Source organism: Acanthochromis polyacanthus, chromosome 13 (assembly GCF_021347895.1).
Source record: "Acanthochromis polyacanthus isolate Apoly-LR-REF ecotype Palm Island chromosome 13, KAUST_Apoly_ChrSc, whole genome shotgun sequence".
NCBI classification, from domain to species: Eukaryota; Metazoa; Chordata; class Actinopteri; family Pomacentridae; genus Acanthochromis; species Acanthochromis polyacanthus.
In genome coordinates, this window is record NC_067125.1 from 25106222 (window position 1) to 25131041 (window position 24820).

At 36.7% G+C, this 24820-nt stretch overlaps 1 protein-coding gene across 3 annotated transcripts in view; it reads left to right on the forward strand.

Moving 5' to 3' along the window:
* LOC110969264 (spectrin beta chain, non-erythrocytic 4) overlaps positions 1-24820 on the forward strand; it is a 127956-nt gene that overhangs the window by 39399 nt on the left and 63737 nt on the right. For all 3 annotated transcript variants that reach the window (XM_022219312.2, XM_051957733.1, XM_022219313.2), the window contains exons 19-24: positions 2492-2732; positions 7520-7678; positions 8685-8815; positions 8898-9123; positions 14273-14475; positions 18369-18459. In XM_022219312.2, coding sequence (XP_022075004.2) covers positions 2492-2732; positions 7520-7678; positions 8685-8815; positions 8898-9123; positions 14273-14475; positions 18369-18459 — 1051 coding nt within the window. The remainder of the gene's footprint in view (positions 1-2491; positions 2733-7519; positions 7679-8684; positions 8816-8897; positions 9124-14272; positions 14476-18368; positions 18460-24820) is intronic.

Here is a 24820-nt window from a genome sequence, read left to right on the forward strand (position 1 = left end):
ACGTCCCTGATTGGTTCTCGGTTCTGTTCATTGACCGCTCTGACGTCTGGCATCAGTCTGTGATGGCCGGGTGTCCGTGAGCCTCGTGACCTTGGCGCGTGGCGTCGGTCTCAGGGTGACCATCTGTGCTGCTTCCTCAGTGAAAGCGAGGCCGCAGAGAGCCCAAAGACTACAAACAAACATGAAGAATAAACCACTATACTCAATAATAAATGGAACTAGCATCTTTACAGGCTTTTGATGTGAATACTGCACACTGTGTCGGGGTTATTAGACGCAGTGAAACTAACTTTAGTGCAACAAATGGTCATTAATCTGGAAGAAATGGAGAATTCAAGCTGTATTTCCAAAATTGTCACTCTGTAAAACACCTTGCTGCACCAAAGTGTGACCAAATTTGCAGTTTTGTCCTTCACCTTTAAAGTTGCTCTCTAATACACCTTCTATTGTTTCTTTTTCTTAACCCTCCTGTTGTCCTCATTTACAGGCACCAAAAAATATTCTGTTCTTGTCTGAAAAAAAAATCCAACAAAATTTAACAAAAAAATCCCCAAATTTCTGAAAACTTGCAAAACCTTCACAAAGAAAATTCCGATAATTCCTAAAAATTTCCCATGAAAGTTTTATTTTAAAAAAAATCTCCCAAATTTGGCAAGAAAATTCTTGTAAATATTATTAAAAAATGAGAGAAGATCTTCCAAAAACATCCTAAAGATATCTAAAATGATTACATATATATCAGTAAAACTTCTAATATTTTCTTTGTTGTGAATGTTCTTAAGAAACATTTCTAACATTTCTTTTTTCCACCAAAAAATGTTCAAAGATTTCACAAAATTGTTGAAAATGTGGACATCAGAAGTTTCACTGTGAAAATATATATTGTTTTTCACATTTTCAAACTTTAAAACGGGTCAATTTTGACCCGCAGGACGACATGGGGGTTAATTTACCTTGTTAAACACTCAAACAGGAGTCGACAAAACTATGAACAGCAGCATTTAACGGTCGACAAATGGCAGGAATGGTGGAATAATTCAGTTTAGCCATTAGTAAAACAGCAACAGTTGCCTTAATTTTAAAATATATGCTTTTAACTACAATATATTTAGAATAGTATGTTATTATTTTGCTGATTTATTGATTTCTGATTGATTCCATCCATCTATCAGGCTTTAAGTTTAGCAGCTCAGCATCTCTGAGCTGTTTTCCTGCTGCCTGCTGGGTTCTCTGTCTGCCTCCTCGGGGCTCTGCTGCCATTACCTCATTTTGTGTGTGTGTGTGTGTGTGTGTGTGTGTGTGTGTGTGTGTGTTGTTTTCTTGGCCGGCTGGTTGTGCATGGAGGTCTGGAGCAGATTGAGGAGAACATGTTGTGTGACGATATGGTGAGCAGATGAGGTCTGGGCTGAAACCACCACCAGAGCTGCTCCTCTTAGGTCACTTTAGGTCATCAGAACGTGGACCTGCGGTCGGGATTAATGTAGAGGAAATTAAAAAGAGAACAGTGTTACACCGTCAGCGTCGAGTTGCTGAGCTCAGTTGGCTTCAGATCTCACATTAGAAGAAATATGAGTCTCATTAGCCGTGATTTTTCTTCAGTTGATGCATATTTTTGGAAGACAGATCTGCTGCTTCACACTCCTGCTGCATTAGTTGAAAGTAGGCCTGGAATTAAAGCCTGATAGTCCTACATGTGAAGGAAAAATTGCTCTTTCCCCTTTCGAAGTGATTTCCTTGCTTTTTAAATGCAAAACCTTGTAAAAACATGCTTTTTATATACAATAAGCAAGCTTTTTGTATGTAAAAAAACAAGTTTTTACAAGGAAATACTTGCTTTTTATGTACAAGAAGACACATTATGAGCAAACCAAGCTGTTTGCTGAATGAGGTGTTTTCTGTCAGTATCCTTCTTCAGCCAGTTTTTGGTTTGAACACGTACAGCAGAACTACTCTAACGTTACAACTTGCCATTGTGCAGCGTTGAGGAGCTTTGCAGTGTTTGAGCAGAGCTGTAGGTGAGCTGGTGTGCTCGAGCGTTGGTTTTGAGTTGATTGTCTTCAGAATCAGTTTCCAGTTCCAGCATGTATGGATAATTACTCCAATAGTACTTTTATTCCAGTATTGCACTAATATTGTGTAGCGTCGAGTGGTTTTACAGTGATGCAGGTGAGCTGGTGTGCTTGAGTGTTGGGTTGATTAATAGGCAGGAATCACGTTTATATGCACATTTTAGAGGAAGCAACAGAGTTGTGTCTACGAGATTTGGAGGCAGGAAGGATTTCTTCTTTCACAACTTCTAAATATGTAACTTTAATTCACAGAAGTGAGCTTTTAACAGATTAATGAGTGAATAGAGAGGAACTTTACTGGTCATTCAAACTGCCTTTGTGTTATTTTGGCCCCTAATATTGCAAATTTTGAAGGTGTCACATTCACTAGACCAGAAACTATGCCTTTAATATACCTCTGTCCTGTCTGTGGCCCCGTCCAGGTGGAACAGCATCGTGGAGCTGGTGGAGCAGAAGAAGGACCAGCTGGACTCCATGCTACGCCTCCAGAACTACCTGCTGGAGTGTGCAGAGATCAAGTCCCAGATCCAGGACAAGAGGAAAGCCATTGACGCCACCCAGTACGTGGGCAGCGACCTGGGAGGAGTCCTGGCTCTGCAGAGACGTCTGTCCACCATGGAGGGAGCTCTGTCCGTCCTGGAGCCCAAACTGCTGCATCTACAGGTGGGGAGATACGATCCGTTTACTCCATTTTTTTGTTATTCTTTTACAAACAAACCACTGTTGCTATAAGAGGAATTTGAGAAAATGTCAGTGAATGCTCATGGTTGAACAAACTGGATATAATATAATAAATTGCAATTTATAGTAGCATAGTGGGTAAAAATGAATTTAACTTTCATTGAAGCATGAAAATCTAGTGTTTCCATGACAGTTTGTGATGTTTGAAGAGGTGGAGCCTCTGGCCATGGCTCCCCCAAGGTAGAGCCAAAAAATCATAAAGCAACCAGATTTAATGCTAAATACACACGTGGACAAAATTGTTGGTACCCCTCAGTTAAAGAAGGAAAAACCCACAATTCTCACTGAAATCACTTGAAACTCACAAAAGTAACAATAAATAAAAATTTATTGAAAATTAAATAATCAAAAACAGCCATTACTTTTGAATTGTTGATTAACATAATTATTTAAAAAAACAAACTAATGAAACAGGCCTGGACAAAAATGATGGTACCTCTATAAAAGATTGAAAACTATTTGACCAGAGTGACATGATTAACTCAGGTGTGTCATTTAATTGACATCACAGGTGTTTCCAAACTCATAATCAGTCAGTCTGCCTATTTAAAGGGAGACAAGTAGTCACCCTGCTGTTTGGTGAAAAGGTGTGTACCACACTGAACATGGACAACAGAAAGCGAAGGAGAGAATTGTCCCAGGACATCCGAAAAAAATGATAGACAAACATCTTAAAGGTAAAGGCTATAAGACCATCTCTAAACAGCTTGAAGTTCCTGTGACAACAGTGGCTCATATTATTCAGAAGTTCAAGACCCACGGGACAGTAGCCAACCTCCCTGGACGTGGCCGCAAGAGGAAAATTGATGACAAATTGAAGAGACGGATCGTTGGAATTGTATCCAAAGAGCCCAGAGCAACCTCCAAAGAAATTAAAGGTGAACTCCAAGGCCAAGGTACATCAGTGTCAGATCGCACCATTCGTCGTTGTTTGAGCCAAAGTGGACTTCATGGGAGACGACCAAGGAGGACACCACTGCTGAAAAAAACTCATAAAAAAGCCAGACTGGAATTTGCAAAAATGCATGTTGACAAGCCACAAAGCTTCTGGGAGAATGTCCTTTGGACAGATGAGACCAAACTGGAGCTTTTTGGTAAGGCACATCAACTCTATGTTCATAGACTCAAAAACCAAGCATACGAAGAAAAGAACACTGTCCCTACGGTGAAACATGGAGGAGGCTCAGTAATGTTTTGGGGCTGCTTTGCTGCATCTGGCACAGGGTGTCTTGAAAGTGTGCAAGGTACGATGAAATCTGAAGACTATCAAGGCATTCTGGAGAGAAATGTGCTGCCTAGTGTCAGAAAGCTTGGTCTCAGTCGCAGGTCATGGGTCTTCCAACAGGACAACCATCCAAAACACACAGCCAAAAACACCCAAGAATGGCTGAGAGAAAAGCGTTGGACTATTCTAAAGTGGCCTTCTATGAGCCCAGATCTGAATCCCATTGAACATATGTGGAAGGAGCTGAAACATGCCATTTGGAGAAGACACCCATCAAACCTGAGACAACTGGAGCTGTTTGCTCATGAGGAGTGGGCCAAAATACCTGTTGACAGCTGCAGAACGCTCATTGACAAATACAGAAATCGTTTAATTGCAGTGATTGCCTCAAAAGGTTGTGCAACAAAATATTAAGTTATGGGTACCATCATTTTTGTCCAGCCCTATTTCATTAGTTTGTTTTTTTAAATAATTATGTTAATCAACAATTCAAAAGTGATGGCTGATTTTGATTATTTAATTTTCAATAAATTTTTATTTATTGTTACTTTTGTGAGTTTCAAGTGATTTCAGTGAGAATTGTGGGTTTTTTCCTTCTTTAACTGAGGGGTACCAACAATTTTGTCCACGTGTGTAGTTGCACAGAAACGTAAAAAAAAAAAAATGATGCAAATAGCAACAGAAAGACAGAAAACAACCAAATTAAGATACAAAATGACCACAAAAGACATAAAACACCTAAATGTGAAGCAAAATGGCCACAAAAAAGCATACAACAACCAGAATATGAAGTAAAGCAACAGCAAAAAGACATAAGACAACAAAAATATGATGCAAAATAGCCACAAAAAGAAAAAACAACAAAAAATGATGCAAAATGGCCACAAAAAGACATAAAACAACCAAATGTGAAGCAACAGAACCACAAAAAGTTGTAAAACAACCAAGTGTAACTCAAAATAGCCACAAAAAAGCATAAAACGACCGAAATATGATGCAGAACAACCACAAAAAGACATAAAACAACAGAAATATGATGCAAAATAGCCACAAAATACATACAAACTGACCATAAATGACATAAAACACCCAAATGTGAAGAAAAATTGCCACAAAAAGTTGTTAAACGACCAAGTGCAACTCGAAATAGCCACAAAAACATCGTAAAACAACCAAAATATGATGCAAAACAACCACAAAAAGATGTAAAACCACCAAAATGTAACAATAAATGAAGCAGTCCTTCCAGGATTTCGCGGGTGTTTTTCGTGATTGTTGCGGCCGAAAATGCCTGAATTCGCTGCAGCTTTTCTAAAAAAATTGCAATAAAAGTTGCAATGTTTTAAGCTTATTTGTTGTGATGAAATTGCGGGAGACACTGGCAATTGCTAAAAAGCTGCATTTTTTTTCCAGCTTGTAGAACATGTTTCAACACTGTATTTGATAATATTTATTCCGAAATTAATTATTTTGCCTTCCAACCCATTTCCACAAAAGCTGGCACACCACAGTGGGACATTAGCAGCAGCCAGATACTGGTTTAACATGACGTGGTTGGTAGATTTGCAGCACAAAATGCTAATTTACTATTGAATGAATCATATTCGGACATATCTGTCAGTGGCTTAAAAAGTTAATTTCACATCCTGGCACACGTGTTCACACACACACGCTCACGGCTTGTCACGTCAATTAACAAGAACAGTACTGAGAGAGCGCAGTCCTCCTTCTGCATGTGTACATACCGAATCGCGTGACCTAAATATGTAGCTGGCAACTGGAATTGATGGGACTCAGAAACACCCCCACAATTTAATCAACTGTTCCTTGTATCATTTCCGATACGTCCACAGTGGTAGATTTGTTGTAGGATCACAATCATGTGATCGTCAGCAGGCCACTGAAGTAGCTTGCTGCCATGGTTACCGTGCCGCTATCAGATGCTGTGCCGCTACTTCAATGGGAAATCCTTAAATCCGTGGATCCAAACTTTAAGCCGCATCACTGCCGAAGTCTAATCATTTGGTCCTTGTGTCATTTCTGACTGACCCTGAAAATTTCATTCAAATCCCTGAGTCTGTTTTCGAGTAATGTTGGTAACAGAGGAAGGATTCACACACGCTGATCGTCACATAACCAGGCGTGAACTAACCGTGACATCACCCGTTGGTTTCAACGCCGAGAAAATAAAGCCCGGATTTTGCTCCTTCCTCGTTGCCGTTTTGGATTTTTTGGAGCCAGTGACGTAAAAAGCGTCATCAAACAGACTGGACCGGAGAGCAACTAGGGGCAGGATTGGCTGAGGACTCTCTTATCCCGCCCACATTTTACCGCAGAGGCTTCTGTTGCTGTCTATCAAGTATAGCCACGCCCCCTGGCTCCGCCAACTTTAACGATTTATTTAAAATTCAGTATTGATTTATCTTAAGATCGGCCACCTGATCTCTCATTTTGACCATGAAAACTAACGGGAAAAAAATCCTGAGCTGTAGAAAATCAGTCTATCAAATTTAATTTTTTCCAAAAATGAATTGGGGTCTATGGAGAAAAAGCTTTTTGGAGCCAACCCTAGCGGACGGCGTGATATTGCAAGTTTTTGACACTTTCGGGTTGGCTTCAATTCTGGAGCCAGATGCTACGTCCACTATATATACAGTCTATGCACATAACTCTGTCGTGTTCTTAGATGGAATAATTAATCTAATTTACCTGCATTCTTTCAGTGCTCTAACGAATCTGGATGCAACAGTTTCCATCATGGTGATGTATGCGGTCTGTTGTCCGCTCATTTCGGCCGTTCTTATATGTTTCGTGTTTTTTTTAAAAAAAGTGTATCAATCGATGATTTTTTTCTTTTTTGTATTCAACCACAATACTGCATGGGTGTAAAACAGTTTAGCTCCACTTTGGTGAAGAACATCAGTAAATTAATTGTTTATCACGGTCTTCAGCAGTAATTTTTGTTGGGAAATGAGAGACATTAGTATCGCACATGTCTGCATCTTCAAACCATAAACAAGGAAGTGAATACGGTGACGTACGTGTATTACGTTTGTGCTAGGGACTACTATGATTGGTGGAATTCATAGGAGGCGGGCCAAAATTGTGGGAAAGTTGCGGTGATTGGACAAAATTGCAATCACCAAAATTGCAATCGCAAAATTTGCGGAGATTGGTTGATTTCACGTGAATTCGCGCGATCGCAAATTCCTGGAGGGACTGATGAAGACAAAAAGACATTTACTACACAAAATAGCCACAACGAAGCATAGAACAACCAAAATATGATGCAAAATGACCACCAAAGACATAAAACAACCAAATATGAGGCAAAAAAAGTGTCAGTGAATGCACATGATTTTACAAACTGGTTATACTGTATTTTGATCATGCATGGTTAAATTGCAATTTATAGTAATTGTACTTTCGCTTAAGCATACAAATCTAATATTTCTATGATGGTTTGTGGTGTTTGGTGATGCAGGAAGAGGCGGAGCACATGGCCACGGCTCACCCGGGTCGAGCCATAGACATTCTGGTGCCGTTCGATGGCATCAGTGTGGAGTGGGAGGAGCTGAAACGGACCCTGCAGGGATGTGAGGACTCGCTGATGGTGGCCAGCAGACTGCAGAGCTTCATACAGGTGGAGATCAGGAGGAGACAAACATAGAAACTTTGCTTAAATCATCCCCATGCGGTTTTCATCGACTCTATTCCTGTTGACTCATATTAAAGTTCTTTAGGTGATAAAAGTTAGACTTCACAGCAGAAGACCAGGAGAATTCAAGCAAAATCGGATCTAAAAAACCTTTATGTTTCCCAAAACAACAAAGCTTGATAAAGTGACAGTGGACAAATTGGTTGTTGTAGGAATTCAATGCTCTTTGTCTGCCGCTAGCTTGGTTAGCTAACTCAGCAGTAGTGTCTGACAAAAAAAATAAAAAATCTCATAGGAAACTGTCTTCAGGTTCACTTTTCTACAAAGAAACTCTACATATGTTGATATTGTGTCATGTAGATGTATTTTTATCAACAAATTCTTCAGTCTGTGGGCTGCACAGTGGATCAGTGGTTAGCACTTTAGCCTGACAGCTAGAAGATCCACAGTACGATTCCCAGGATCTTTGGGTGGATAGACTGAATGTAAAAATGTACTTTTTAGATACAATGAGCAAGTTTTTGCATATATAAAACAAGTTTTTATGAGAAAAACCTTGCTTTTTATTTGCAAAAACTTGGAAAAATATGCTTTTTAGAAATAATAAGCACATTTTCATATATATAAAACAAATCTTTGCAAGGAAAAACTTGCTTTTTATAAACAAAACTTGCAAAAATGTGCTTTTTAGATACACCAAGCAATTTTTTTCTATAAAGCAAGTTTATCAATGAAAAACTTGCTTTTTATTTGCAAAAACGTGAAAAAAATGGATTTTTATATACAATAAGCATGTTTTTACAAATAAAAAGGTGTTAGCAATGAAAACCTTTATATATGCGATCACTTAGAAAAGCTTCATTTTTAAATGCAAAAACTTGAAAAATGTGCTTTTTAGATGTTCAATCTGCACTAACTTCTACAACAGACGAACATTAGAACAGCTGGAATGTGTAAAATGTGCATTACGTTCCTCTTCTCGTCTCGTCAGGACCTGGACTCATTCCTCACCTGGTTGGTTCAGACTCAGACGGCTGCTGCCTCCGATCAGCTTCCCAACGATCTGGAGGAGGCAGAGAGACTGATCAACAAACACGCTGCTCTTAAAGAGGAGATCGGACGGTAAAAGTTTCAGTTACTTCTCCCCAAAATGCCCTAAATACTCACCAGGTGTGCAGAGAATAACTGTTGGGTGTCTGTTCAGGTATGAGGAGGACTACGAGCGTCTGCAGGCCATGAACGAGCTGCTGGAGTCGGAGGAAGCTCCTCTTCCTCAGGCCGCCCTGCAGCAGTGGCTGCAGAAGCTGGACGTCGGCTGGAACAAGCTGCTGGAGATGTGGGAGAGCCGGAGAGAAGTTCTGGTCCAGGCTCACATCTTCCACCTCTTCCTGAGAGACGTCAAACAGGCCGAGTCCTTCCTCAACAACCAGGTGAGACATACTTTATTCATCTCTGTCGGTTCATCTGTCAAACACTTTCCTTCAAAATAAAATGTCAACAACTTTATTTTGAATTGCACTGAAGCTTTCTGCAGACATTTATGATATTCACATTCTAGAGCTTGACATGTCTGCTGTGTTTTTGTTTGACAGTAGGGCTGGAATTAAAGTCTGGTAGTCCAACAGTTTGTGTTTTCTCAAACTTTATGGCCTTATGAACAAAGAAAAATAAATACTGTTTTAATACTACTGGCAATCAAGTGTTTTCTCTTTTAAAAATATGCTTTTTATATACAATAAGCATGTTATGTATATAAAAAGCAAGTTTTTGCAAGAAAAACCTTGCTTTTTATGTGCAAAACCTGTAAAACCATGCTTTTTATATCCCATAAGCATGTTTTGCACATAAAAAGCAAGTTTTTGCAAGGGAAAAACTTTCTATATAGAAAGTATATATATATAAAACTTTCTATAAGGCAAATTTTTCCTTGCAAAAACTTGCTTTTTATGTGCAAAAACTTGTAAAAACGAGCTTCTTATATAAAAAGCAAATGTTTGCAAGGAAAAGTATGTGTTTACAAGGAAAAACTTGCTTTTATTTGCAAAAAGTTGCAAAAAGTTGCTTTTCAAATGCAAAGACTTTTAAAAACATGCTTTTTATGTACAAGAAGCAGGTTTTTTAATTTGAAAAGCAAGATTTTGCAAGGAAAAACTTGCTTTTTATATACAAAAACTTGTAAAAACATGCTTTTTATATACTATAAGGATGTTTTTACATATATCAAGTAAGTGTTTACAAGGAAAACTTGATTTTTGTATACAAACACTTGCTTTTTAGATACAGCAAGCAAGTTTTTGCATATATAAGGCAAGTTTAACAAGGAAAAACTTGCTTTTTATGTACAGGAAGAAACATTATGAGCAAACTAAGCAGTCAACACCATGACTGAGCATTTCCAATTGCAAATATACAGTTTTATACATAGAAAACCCAAAGAACCAATCTGTTCAACATACAGAGTTTAGCTTTCCGTTTCATTATTTGTCTTCAGAATCAGTTTCCAGTTCCAGCATGTATGGAAAATTACTTTTATTCCCATATTCCATTCTGCTGTGTAGCATTGAGTCGCTTTACAGTGACGTCGGTGAGCTGGTGTCACAAAAATTTGCTGCAGCCGTTTATGACCAATAGAAGATGAATATTGTTATTATTATTATAATATTAATATTATTATTATTGACTGCTGGTGATGAAGTGACTTGTCAGAGTGTTTTATGGAATAAAATACGTCCGACGCAACGTGAAAAATGTCGGTCCTTGAGGTGACTTTAGTACGTGTTGTGATAATGTACTTAGCTCTCTGTGTCATACGACATGTTTCCTTCCTTCCAGTCACCACAGCGTCATGGAAACCTGCTAAACTTAAATCATTGGAAGAGTTAAATTATGTTTGACAGCCAGATGAAAACAGCTGCTGTACGCATGACTCTGCAGCTTTTCTGTGATGTTTCTCTGAGCCTGTCTGGCTGCCACTGAGGGAGACAAATCCTCTTCACTCTGCTGAGATTTACTTCTCTTGTCATCTTATGTTTTCTTTTGATGATGACAGCTCAGAAGCGGCTCGTATATACGCCAAACAGAATGAGTGAAGTGAAAAATATGCAGTTCATGTCAATTTTTTATGTTTTTGCAACAAGTAGTAAATATATAGAGAGAAATGTAACAGTGAAGTAAAGCGAGGAGCAGAAAAAGAAAAAGTTGACTGCATAAGGAAAGTATGAGACACTAACCAAAGTAAATGTAACATAAAATACACAAAATGTGGCACAAAACGACAGCAAAAGATAAATATGACACAAGATATCCACAAAAAGACATCAAACAACTAAAATGTGATGTAAAACAACTGCAAAAAGCTGTAAAACAACCAAAAGGGATGCAAAGTAGCCTTTAAAAGGTATAAAACAACCAAGTAGGCATTAAAATAACCAAAGTGTGATGCACCACTGCCACAAATAGGCATAAAACAACCAAACTAAGATGCAAATCCAACACAAAAATACATAAAACAACCAAAGTATTATCCAAAACAACCGCAAAAAAGATGTAAAGCAACAAAATGTAACACAAAATAGCAACAAAAAGGCATGAAATAACCAAAATGTGACGCAAAATGACCACAGGCAGAATGAAACGGTTGTACAGACTCACTTCTTTAAAGCCACTGAACTACACCTACAGCATAAAGAAAGTGTGAATCATGTGGTTAAAACTCTGCCTCTGTTCTGTAATTATTCGTCTCTGTCCTGAAGTGTGTCTGAACAGCCCTCATGATGCTGCAGACTGGGCGTTGGCTTCAGCCCCGTGTGTGTGTGTGTGTGTGTGTGTGTGTGTGTGTGTGTGTGTGTGTGTGTGTGTGTGTGTGTGTGTGTGTGTGTGTGTGTGTGTGTGTGTGTGTGTGTGTGTGTGTGTGAGAGAGCAGAAGCTGTTGATGCAGCAGCTTCTAGTAATTCTAGATCTACGTCGTGGCTTCTCCTGACTCTGAAGTCTGTTTCTGTGTGTGAACATTATATGACGCTATTTGTAGCTTTGTGTAAATTATACTTCCTTCTTATTGGCTGAAATCTCTATAATTGGTACATTACTGCAGGATTATTTAGTGGAATCAATGCTGCATTTAGAACGAGACAGTGATGTTTATTTGTCCAACTGAAACAAAATATGCTACAAATTCTTCTTCTTCTTCCTCCTGTTATTATTATTATTATTATCATTGGTATTATTATTATTGTTATGTGCATTTATTACCAGTTTTGTCAGAATGTAGGGGGCGTATTTAAAGTAATATTCCATCTAAAACAACCAAAACATGATGCAAAACGACCGCCAAAAGATGTGAAGCAACCAGATGTGACACAAAATAGTCGCAAGAACACATAAAACAATCAAATATAATGCAAAATATTCACAAAGAGACATAAAGCAACCAAATGTGACACAAAGTAACCACAAAAAAGCACAAAACAACCAAAATATGATGCAAAGCGATCACAAGTAAACGTAAAACAACCAAATATGATGCAAAGCGGCTGCAAAAAATAAGTAAAACATCTAAATATGTGGTGCAAAATTGCCCCAAAAAGACATAAAACATCCAAAATATGATGCAAAACTACCACAAAAAGACACGTATAATGACTAATTAAGACAGGCTTTAAAATATGTTTATTAGAGGTAATGATAATAATGATGATGATGATGCATTTTTTAGCTCTTTTAATCATTTTATTGAAGAAAAATCTTGTCATTTTTAGATTAATTAGAGTATTTTAAATTTAGGATTTTAATAAAACTCTAATTATTTCAAATATATATATAATTTATTTTACCAACCTAATATAAACAACTCAAATATAACACAGGAACTTTAAAGATCATTTCAAAAAATAATGAGCCAACATATCACTGATATCTTTGATTTTACAATAATGCGTTTTAAATATTTTTTTAGAGGTTAAAAGAATATCTATTTTTAATTAAATTTTGAAATAAATTTTGTAGTTATTTAAAAAAATCTTTGGATAATTTTACAAATATATGTTTAACTTTTAAATTGTGTTTTTTCAGATTTGATACTAATATTGTTTTGGATGTTTTAATGAACATTTTGCATGTGCAGTGAAAGCAAAGTGACTGTTCTGAAGGCTGTGCAATAATAAGACATAATAAAGAGAACAATTCTTTTAAAAAATATAGAAAATGAGAAACAATCTGATATTTTATAGCTGTTTTGCTTTATAAATATGATTTCCGGGCAGCAGTCGGTCCTGTCTGCAGCATTCGTGGCTGTATTGAATCTCAGCGTTTCATGCAGAGGTTTGTTTTTTTCTGATCTGAAATGTCAGCCGTAGAGAGGACCTCCACTCCGGTGTTTTGGTCGTGTGTTGGTCAGAACGTCTTCTTTTGTTTGCTAGCAGATCTTTAGAGCAGCTCCTCCTGTTAGCCTGCAGGCGGTGGTTCAGAGAGAGCAGCATTTCTTCTTCAATAAGTATCAAAACGTTCCAGGCCGCTGATCTCTGTCTGCCGCTCCCTGTTTGTTTTTTCTCTCTCAGTTTCATTTTTCATTATTTTCTGCATCTAGAGGCCATTTAAAATTCTTGAAGTAGCTTCGTTTCAAATCGCACATTCTGTATTTTCAGCTCTTAAATCATTGATAGAACAATAATATGTTGACTGTAGAGTTTAAAGAAGCACTTCTGCAACATTTTTTGTCATTATCAGTTAATCTGCATATTTTTTTTGTTTCACTTAAGCCTGTAAACTGTGGAAAAAACAAACAAAATCTCTTTAAATCCAAGCTGACTGAAATTGCTTGTTGTTCTTCACAGAGCAGAGAGGAGACAAGTATGGAAACTACTAACAAAATGTAAATAGTTTAGTGTCTGTAGCATGTGGAGCTTTTGACATGTTGATTGTGGGAGGCAAAATAGATGCAGGGATGTAAAAAAAGACATTCAACAACCAAAATCTAACATAAAACACTCAAAATGTCATGCAAAATGACTACAGAAAGATGTGACGCGACCTAATGTGATGCAAAATGGCCACAACAAATGCAAAACTACCAATTATGTGATTCGAAAGGATGGCAAAAAGACATTAAACAACCAAATGTGACGCATAACAACCACAAAAGGATGTTAAACAACCAAAATGTGGAATAAAATGATGACAAAATGACATAAAACAACCAAAATGTGACTCGAAGCGACCACAAAAAGATGTAAAACAATCGAAACATGAAGCAAAATGATGACAGAAAGACATAAAACAACAAAAAAGTGATGCAAAATGACCGCAACCAAAATTTATTCTAATTTTCTGTGACAAAAGGCAAAGAAAAGCAGCAAACTTTCACAGTTGAGAGAAGTGTTTCACATTTTGGCTTGAAGCATGCTAAATTGTCCAGTTGATTGTCCAATTGACATGGTTTTTGGTGAGTTTTGACTCTATTTTAAGAAACTTTCACAATATCCACCCCCTTCGTTGTTTTCTTCTTTCTTTGTGGTTATTTCTGACTTCACTTCGCGAGTTCTTGAACCGATAAATCTCCTCACTGCTGCCGTTTTCGTGTTCCAGGAGTCGGCGTTGGCCCACGTGGAGCTTCCCACCACGGTGGAAACGGTGGAAGGCGCCATCAAGAAACACAAAGACTTCACCACCACCATGGAGCTCAACCTGCACCGGATCAAAGCCGTGATCGAAGCTGGAGAGAGTCTCATCAGCCAGAACAACATCTACTCCGAACGAATCCGCGAGAGGATCGACGCCCTCGCCAACAGGTACCAGACGTTAAAGGACAGAATACAGAGATAAACGTAAACAGAAAACTATGTCCTAGAAATAGAAACATATGAAGAAACAGTAGAAGCATTGGGCACTTTCTAAGACCAAAAAATATTGCTTGTTTAACTTCTTTTTGTGGGTGTTGTGCATCGCATTTTGATTGTTTTATGTCTTTTTTTGGCTATTTTATGTCACATTTAGTCGTTTTATATCTTATTGCGGTCATTTTGATTCACATTTTGGTTGTTTTATGTCTTTTTGTCATCATTTTATTTCATATTTCAGTTGTTTGACGTCTTTTTGATTGTTTTACTTAATTTTGTCATCATTTTACTTCAGAATTTGATTGTTTTACATCTTTTGCGGTTGTTTTGCATCAAATTATGGTTGTTTTTTTGTCTTTTGTGGTAATTTTGTGTCACATTTAGTTGTTTTACATCTTTTTGTAGTCATTTTGTTCGACATTTTGGTTGTTCTGTGTCTTTCTGCTGTTGTTTTGCGTCAAATTATGGTTGTTTTATGTCTTTTATGGCTGTTTTGTTTGACATTTTGGTTGTTGTACGTCATTTTGCAGTCATTTTGCATCACATTTGGTTGTTTTATATCTTTTTGTAATCATTTTATTTCATATTTTGATTGTTAAACGTCTTTTGCGAATGTTGAACATCAAATTATGGTTGTTTATGTCTTTTATGGCTGTTTTCTGTCACATTTATTAGTTTTATATCTTATTGCGGTCATTTTGTTTCACATTTTGGTTGTTTTATGTCTTTTTGTCATCCTTTTATTTCATATTTCAGTTGTTTGACGTCTTTTTACAGTCATTTTGCAACACTTTTTGATTGTTTTGCTTAATTTTGTCATCATTTTATTTCAGAATTTGATTGTTTTACATCTTTTGCGGTTGTTTTGCATCAAATTATGGTTGTTTTTTGTCTTTCGTCGTAATTTTGTGTCACATTTAGTTGTTTTACATCTTTTTGTAGTCATTTTGTTCGACATTTTGGTTGTTCTGTGTCTTTCTGCTGTTGTTTTGCGACAAATTATGCTTGTTTTATGTCTTTTATGGCTGTTTTGTTTGACATTTTGGTTGTTGTACGTCATTCTGCAGTCATTTTGCATCACATTTGGTTGTTTTATATCTTTTTGTAATCATTTTATTTCATATTTTGATTGTTAAACGTCTTTTGCGACTGTTGAACATCAAATTATGGTTGTTTTATGTCTTTTATGGCTGTTTTGTGTCACATTTAGTTGTTTTATATCTTATTGCGGTCATTTTGTTTCACATTTTGGTTGTTTTATGTCTTTTTGTCATTTTATTTCATATTTCAGTTGTTTAACGTCTTTTTACAGTCATTTCGCAACACTTTTTGATTGTTTTACTTAATTTTGTCGTCATTTTATTTCAGAATTTGATTGTTTTACATCTTTTGCGGTTGTTTTGCATCAAATTATGGTTGTTTTTTTGTCTTTCGTGGTAATTTTGTGTCACATTTAGTTGTTTTACATCTTTTTGTAGTCATTTTGTTCGACATTTTGATTGTTCTGTGTCTTTCTGCTGTTGTTTTGCGACAAATTATGGTTGTTTTATGTCTTTTATGGCTGTTTTGTTTGACATTTTGGTTGTTGTACTTCATTTTGCAGTCATTTTGCATCACATTTGGTTGTTTTATATCTTTTTGTAATCATTTTATTTCATATTTTGATTGTTAAACGTCTTTTGCGACTGTTGAACATCAAATTATGGTTGTTTTATGTCTTTTATGGCTGTTTTGTGTCACATTTAGTTGTTTTATATCTTATTGCGGTAATTTTGTTTCACATTTTGGTTGTTTTATGTCTTTTTGTCATCATTTTATTTCATATTTCAGTTGTTTGACGTCTTTTTACAGTCATTTTGCAACACTTTTTGATTGTTTTACTTAATTGTGTCATCATTTCACTTCAGAATTTGATTGTTTTACATCTTTTGCGGTTGTTTTGCATCAAATTATGGTTGTTGTTTTTTTGTCTTTTGTGGTAATTTTGTGTCACATTTAGTTGTTTTACATCTTTTTGTTGTAATATTGTCTGACATTTTGATTAAAATTTGTAACAAAATTACGCCATGAAGACATAAAACACACAAAATTTCACACAAAATGACAACAAAAAGATGTAAAACAACCGAATGTGACACAAAATAGTCAAAAACAAGACACAAAACAACCAAATGTGACACAAAATAGTCAAAAACAAGACACAAAACAAATATGTCTGCCAGTTGTAAAAAATCAGACAGGCTCCTAAAGTAGCTACCAGCTTATAAGCTCAGGTTTTGTGCAGTTTCACAAAGTCGTAGCTTCACGTTGAGCTGATTGTAAAACATAAAAATCCCAGCAGCTGCTCAGACAATAAAAAACTACAATAGCAGCTAAAGAATTTAGAGCAAAGCGACTCAAACATACAAACAACACAAAAGAAGGAAAACAGAAGGTGATACCTGACCATGAAATCTGTATGAAGTGTGTGTGTGTGTGTGTGTGTGTGTGTGTGTGTGTGTGTGTGTGTGTGTGTGTGTGTGTGTGTGTCAACAATAGCAATGAGGGGAACCATATGGTTTTTAGATTAAATTTACATTAATTAGCACGTCGGACGTTTGTTTTTCTTCCACAGAGTACAGATAAATGACGACGCTGCAACAACACAACTATTTTAATGTGTCACATTCGGATTGTGTAATAAATCATTTTGCTGTTCTTTCTCTAATTAAGATCGATTTTGATGAACAAATGAGCTATGTCTGGTCTTGTTGATGACAAACAAGACATAAAACACTCAAAATGTGATGCACAACAACCGCAAAAAGATGTTAAACAACCAAAATCTGAAATAAAATAATGACAAAATGATTTAAAACGACCAAAATGTCCAACAAAATAACCCAAAAAGATGTAGAAGAACCAAAACGTCAAACAAAATGAGGACAAAAAGATGTAGAACAACTTAATGTGCCACAAAATAGCCAAAAAAGACATAAAACCACCATAATTTGATGTACAACACCTGCAAAAAGACAATAAACATACAAAATATGACAAAAAGACATAAAGCAGCCAAAATGTCAAACAAAATGATGACAAAAAGATGTAAAACAACTAAATGTGACACAAAATTACTGCAAAAAGACATAAAACGACCAAAATGTCAAGCAAAATGATGACAAAAACATGTAAAACAACTAAATGTGAAAAAAAAAAAAGCCAAAAAAAAACCACATTAAAAACTAAATGTGATGCAAACTGACTGCAAAAAGATGTTAAACAATTAACGGTGACACAAAATACTCACAAAAAGATGTAAAACAATTAACGGTGACACAAAATACCCACAAAAAGATGTAAAACAGCCCAAATGTCAAATGTTAGTTGTTTTCTTCAAATTAGTAGTAAACATGCAGACTTTTTTAGCAACATTTACTGTCATTTCTCTCTGAAAATGTAAAATATTCAGTCTATAATTAGAGTTTTAAAACCAGAGGCATGATGTCTGAGTAAATATGATGCATCATTTTTTTGATTTTTTGGTATTTTAAGTGGAGAAATGACTCATGTTCTCAGATGAATCAGTTAATTAAACTAATTAGTGTAAAATCATGAATCCTAAAGTATATTCTTTTATTTTCTATGCCTCACTTGCATAAATGTGCAATCATTACAGCAATTCATGCTTTTTTTCATAAAAACACCCACAAAAACACTGCTCACCTGCATGTTTTTGGATTTCAGTTGTTGTTCCAAAGCAGAAAACAATATTTAATCATCACACATGCATCTAAACGTGCTGTATCTGTGTAAATTCTAGTTGTTGCAGGTTGAAACTAACAGTAGAATGTGTCTGATTTCAGGGGAAACCAGAACAGAGAACTGGCCCAGCAGTGGCTGGAGAAGCTCAACGACCAGTGGGAGCTTCAGAGGTTCCTGCAGGACTGTCACGAGGTAGGACGATGGAACAAAGAGGAGTTAAATCAGTTTAACAGCTGAAGGAGGGAAAAATCAGAGGATGGGGATCTGTTTTTACATCTGTGATGAGCTGGAGATAGATGTTTGAATGTTTTAGAGTTTCATTACCCAGAAATGACCTCAGAACGCTGATCCTCCTGTACCTGAGGAGAGAAATTTGAAGGGAAAGAAATCTACAATTGAGATTTTTAAAAAATATTTTGATCGACCAATAGCGATCGGTTTGGTTTGATCCAAACATTTAATGGTTGTGGTAAGGAAAAAGCAAATTTGTGGGGTTTAGTTTAGCAGCTCTAATTTAAAATAGCTTTAATTGTGAATATAAATGTAAACATTTCCTCTGTAAGATTGAGTTAAATTATTATCAATCATTGCTGGTTAGTTAATATGACAATGGTCATACTGTTTAGTTAGAAATAATACAAACAGTACACACTGTATAGGGAAAGTCAATAGAATAGAATAGAATAAAAAATAATGTGATATAACAAAATAAATAATGTAATATAACATAACATAAAATAATATAATATAAGGCAATATAAAATAAGGTAATATAAAATAATAGAATAGAATATAAAATAATACAATATAATATAATAGTAAAAATATAATTGTACATTGTAAAAACATTAAAAAAAAATTAAGTGTGGCAGAAAATTACATTAAACAATAGTGGAATACTCAAATGTTCAAAAGCTGAATAAACACTGAAAATAGCTGCAACAGGCTATAAAATAATTATATTTTTAGCTGATTTAAATACAGTAAAACACTGTCATTTTACAGTCACACATTATGAAGACCACAAAGCATAGTTTTTTTTTTTTTTTTTTTTACTGTTAACATGTAAATCAATGCGATTTTATTGTGATTTTGTTGGTAATTTTGTATAGTTTAAACCAGGTAAAATCTGTAACACAGCAGTAAATTGTTGTGTATATTTTAGTGTTTCGTTGGCGTGTCTGTTTTCATAGTAGCAGTTTATTCTCTGCTCTTCATGATCAAACTTTAATTCTTGCTGTGCTGCTTCTCTGACATGGTTTCGTGAGCGCTGAGCAGCACCATGCGGACGGTGAGCCGAGATAAAAATGGATTTTGACTCACCGTTTACTCTCGACTCTCCTGCAGCTCTCTGCTCTCTCGCCCTGCAGAGTCACCGGCTCCTTTCTGGGCCAAAAACCTTGTTTAGTTTCAGCAACTTTCTCTCTTTGGCTCCCGTGAATAATTCAGCAGCGCAGTTCCTCATCACTAATTCAGAGGAGGAAGAGTGTATCTGGCCGTGTGCTTGGGGAGTGTGTGTGCATGTGTACGAGTGCGTGTCGGCCATATATCCCCGTGTACTCTTATGTGGGACGTCTGCAGCGGTACAGTATGCATGTGGAGCGTTTGTGGCCTTTGGTGGGCGATAAACGCTGCGTCAGTCTGCAGGAACCTGAGCTCTCAGCTGGCTGGGTGTGTTCTTTAGCTCTGATCGCTCGCCAACACGGTTACACTGGGTTTCCTGCAAAAAAAAAAAAAAAACCCAAGCACTTTATACTCGTTTCTTTGTTTTGGGTTGTGGGAAGATGAATGACACACTTTAGTTCAGAGACACATTTCAATGCTGCTGAAAAATACTGCAATATCCCAAACAGCCACTAGGGGCTGGTGCTTTTAAACTTATTAAAGGTGTATTTTCTTGGCAGCCCAAGTGTAACTAAAAATAGTGGAAATCCTCATTTCCCAGATGCAAGGCGATGTCTTCAAAATATGGATCGACTGATATCAGTTTTTCAGGGCCGATACCGATGCTAATTATTAGTGATCAAGAAAAACGACTACCAATATGCATTACAAGTTATATTTTAACTAGAGCTGGGACTTTAATGCATTCATTTCGATTAATAATTAAAGAAAAAATAGTGCATTAAAAAATAACACATTTAATTGCACCTTTCCCAGTTCCCCTATTTCTGGCACGCTGGTAACACTGATGAACACTCCAGTCCAGTAGGTGGCGCTAATGAACCTGAAGTATGTTTACCAGCCGTGAAGAAGATGCACAGGAGACACTAATGGCAGCTTGGATAAAAGTGTGGTTGTGTGCAAATTGTGCAACAAAGAGTTTTCTGATCACTGCAGCACTTCAAGCTGACGGCATCAACTCAATGTAAAACCTGTTGCTGTTAGCACTAGAGCTAACGTTAGCAACAACGGTCCTGCTAACGGTGTAGCCATCCCATACTAGAGCACTTTTCAAGACACTGAAAGTGCTTGAGTTCACAAAAAGTCTGAAAATGTTGAATATGATCATTATAATTGCACTTTAAGGTTGCAGTAATCTGTGAATGTAGTAGACAGATGAAAAAAGGACATAAAAAGAAACGAAACAAAAACATTTAAGTTGTTCAAGTTTTCACAGTGTGACAGTCGGTGTTGGTTTGTCTGTCTTTTAATATCTTTTAATAAACTTTCAGTTTCAAAAAACATGTTTTTTTTTTAAATAAGAATTGATATTCTTAAAAAAAAAGAACCATCAAAATTACACCATGTATCAGACCTACTTTGAACGACTTATGCTGATGTTATGTGCCATAAAGTGGGAAACCCAAACTAAATCGAGGCTTTAAATCGTCAAAATCACTTCTTTCTATATGACCCATGTTCAAATTTTATAAATTTGAAATTGTAGACACGTATTTGTCTATTCATCGATTCAGTCGTCAACCAAAACGTATTTGAATTGAAAAACTTCACTTATTGTGTCAAATATTATTTGCCAAAAATGTGATTAATTGTGATTAATTAATTACAAAGCCTCCGATTAATTAGATTAGTTCTTTTAATCACGTCCATCACTAATTTGAACAGCATGTGATAGCAGAGAACATGTCACTACTTCATTATTAATGATCAGTATAGCTGAATATGTACAGTAGGAAAAGTAGTGAAGATAAGATGTTTGCACATCATGTGATGTTATGATGCTCCTTTCTGTTTACTCTAAGATTGATTTATTGAGATTTATCAGTTTGTCTCCTGCAGCTATGTCTACTCTTCTGTTTTATCACTTTCTTTGCACACGAATGTCAAGATTTTTTTCTTGATCACCAATAATCAGCATCGGTATCGGCCCTAAAAAAATGATATCAGTTGATCCATAATTTAAAGACGTCACCTTGCATCTGAGAAATTAGGATTTTCACTGTCGTAAGTTCTCCCTTTGGCTGACAACTCCAAGAAAATACAACTTTTATATGTTTTGAAGTATCAGATCTCATTAGAAGGATTCATTGGATTTACAGGTTTTCATTCATTTCCATCACCGTGTTTGTCACTATTTTGACTGAACACTGAAGCAGCATCTTTTCCTCAGCTTGGCCTGTGACAACTATGGTCAACTTAAAGAAATGCAAACAAACCAGATTGTTTATTCCCCATATAGTAGAATGATGAAGTGCAGCAAAACCATTATGTTCTACAGAATGAGCTGGAACATCAAGGTTACCATCTACCATGCACACTGACAGGAATAAATGAGTGTTTTAGGCTTTTCCAAGGTCAACTCAGTGTTTTTCTTTGAGGCACCTTAATCACCCCATATTTGAATTCAATTAAGTGAACTAATGAGTCCAGGATAACTGATAGTTTACTGCAAATCCCACATGAGGGGGTTTCAGGAACAGTGTTGTTTGTTTATCCTCAGCATAGAGGAAGTCTACCAGACAGATTAAAGGCAGCGCCATTCCTATAAAGAGACTTAACGTGTGTCACATCTTTGTGTGTTTATGGACTCAGCCTTTAGGCACAAATCTGCTCTTTTCTTTAAACAGACCAGGAGGTGAAAGCAGCTAAAAAGCTACAGAATGATTTCCAACTGAGGTCACTTCTTCAGTCCCCTTTTGTCCTGAAGACAGAGTCGTACCGAAGATAGAGTGGAACAGGCAGACTGATGAGGGGCTTTAACGATTATATAAGAGAGGAGGAGAAAATGTGCTCTTTTTTATTTTTATATGGACTTGGATATTATTGAAGCAAAACCAGCCATGACATCCTGATTTGTACATCGAGAGTCTGGCACTAGACCAAGTCAAACTTAAAATACCTAATTAAACAAAATACACACAAATTCAAAAAGTAAAGTGTAAAAAACCTTCAAAATAGTGTCTAATTTTGTATAATCTATAATGAGCAGAGTTCTGATTCATTTAAGAGGTTTCCACTTGGCTGTAATTTGAATTTCTATACTAACGGTGCTTAAAGTCCCTCCTAAGTCACTGATTTAATGCTTAAAAACTCCCCGAGCACACCAGCTCACCTCCAACTCCACTCAAACACTGTAAAACTACACAAAACAAGCTGTAGTATTGCAATAATTAAGCCTAATAAAATCAGAAACAGATTCTGAAGAAGAGTAACAATACAGAAAGTCCATCTTTGTAAATTGAATTGATTGGTTCTTCAGGTTTGTGATGTATGAACCCCAGGAAATCTAAATCTGCATTTTTGAAACAGTCGTCAGTACACTGCGGTTTTAAGGTGAAAATGCTCAGCCAAAGTGTAAACTGTTTATTTAGCTCATGGTGTGTCTCGCAGCATATAAAAACAGCATACTGACATGTCAACAAGACAAATAATAACTTTTATATAATAATATATAATAACTAACAGGATTCTCACCAGGATTTTTTTACAGCATAACGGCAGGTCCTGTCGCACGCGTGCACGCACGTGCGCAATAGCCTTCATTAAATCTCGCGAGCGGCCGGCCCAGATGTCAGCCAATGAGCGTCACGCAGATGCTCCAAATGCTCGTGCTTTAGGTCACTATTCACCATACATGGCATCACGGAAACAACCGAGACATGCTAATTGTAACCCCGAGATTGGAAGCAATTCTTAATTTTAGACGGGAATGGATCAATCAACAGGAAAGTACGGCTGAGGTGGGGAGACATAAATTAACCTAGATAGGCACCCAGTCGATAAAAACAAACGCACATGGCGTTATCTTTCAAAATAACAGCGTAACGGCCCATTACGACAGCGTAACGGCCCGTTATGCTGAAATGCGCTGGCGAGAACCCTGACTAATCATTGCAGAGTAAGAGACATTTCAAAAAGGGCAGCTGACTTCCTTTAAGCACTAAAATAAAATAATGTACAAAAAAACTGCTGAAGCTTGTTAGTCAAACGTAACTGTTAGTGACGTACTGTTGCACCTATTGGAAGTTTATCCACAACAATAAAGACACATATTTTCCTTGTTCAGACTATCAAGTCTTCAGTATTTGTCTCAGACGGTACGTAAGGGTGGTTGGCGTTTCCTGCAGAGTCATTCTGAAGCTCAGTGTGGAGGCTCTTAACTCCTGGCTAAAGCAAAAATGAGCAAAAACATGTAACATAAGCAAAGCTGAGGCCGGTCATGCAAACATCTCTGGGTCGTGAACCTTCCTGTAATGGCCTCCAGTTGTCACACAAAGCAGCCCCGCTTTTAATTATGCATAACTGTATGCCTACAGCCGATTTAAACAGGTGATAAAAATCCTGTAAATTAGCCAGAGACTGAAACAGGCTGTAAACATGTTTATTTCTGCTTTAAAGCCAGCCGCTAGTGGCCATTTGGGATACTGCTTCATTTTTCAGCCTTAGAGGTTGCAGCTTGAGTATTTATTTAGCAGCATTGAAGTATGTCATTCATCTTCTCACCGTCCAAAAAAAGGAATAGAGTATAAACAGAAGTTTTTTTCAGTGATATTTGGCATTTTCATGATTTTCTGTACCACTGTTATGATTAACTGATTATCAATATAATAAATGCACAACTGATGCAGCTGATCCTCTCTGTCTGTAGTCAGTCTGTGGTCTAGCAAAGATTCAACCCGCAAAAACTGAACAAGAATCACAAATCAAACAAAAAGGAAATTAGCTACAATCACAGTGGCTAATGCTACACTAACTGCTAGCGGCTAAGTTAGAAGGCAGCCACAGAATACCCTGAAATGCTGTGAAGCACTCAGCACTCTGAAACCGCAGCACTCCACCAAGGCTGCTCAGTTGTTGTATAATTTCCAACGAATGAAATCTTGAAAAAAGTTACGGCATAAATCATGGCCATTTAATATAGACATACCCACCAACAAAACGATCTTGCGCTGAGCACATGCGTGTGTTATGCATGTGTACGTTATGTAGTTACAGATACCGAATCATGTGACCTAAATGTGTAGTGGACGGCGGGAAATGATGGGACTCAGAAACACCCCCACAATTTAATCAGTTGTTCCTTGTATCATTTCTAACAGATAAGTCCTGATAAGTCCTCAGCGATGGATTTGTATCAGGATCACAATCA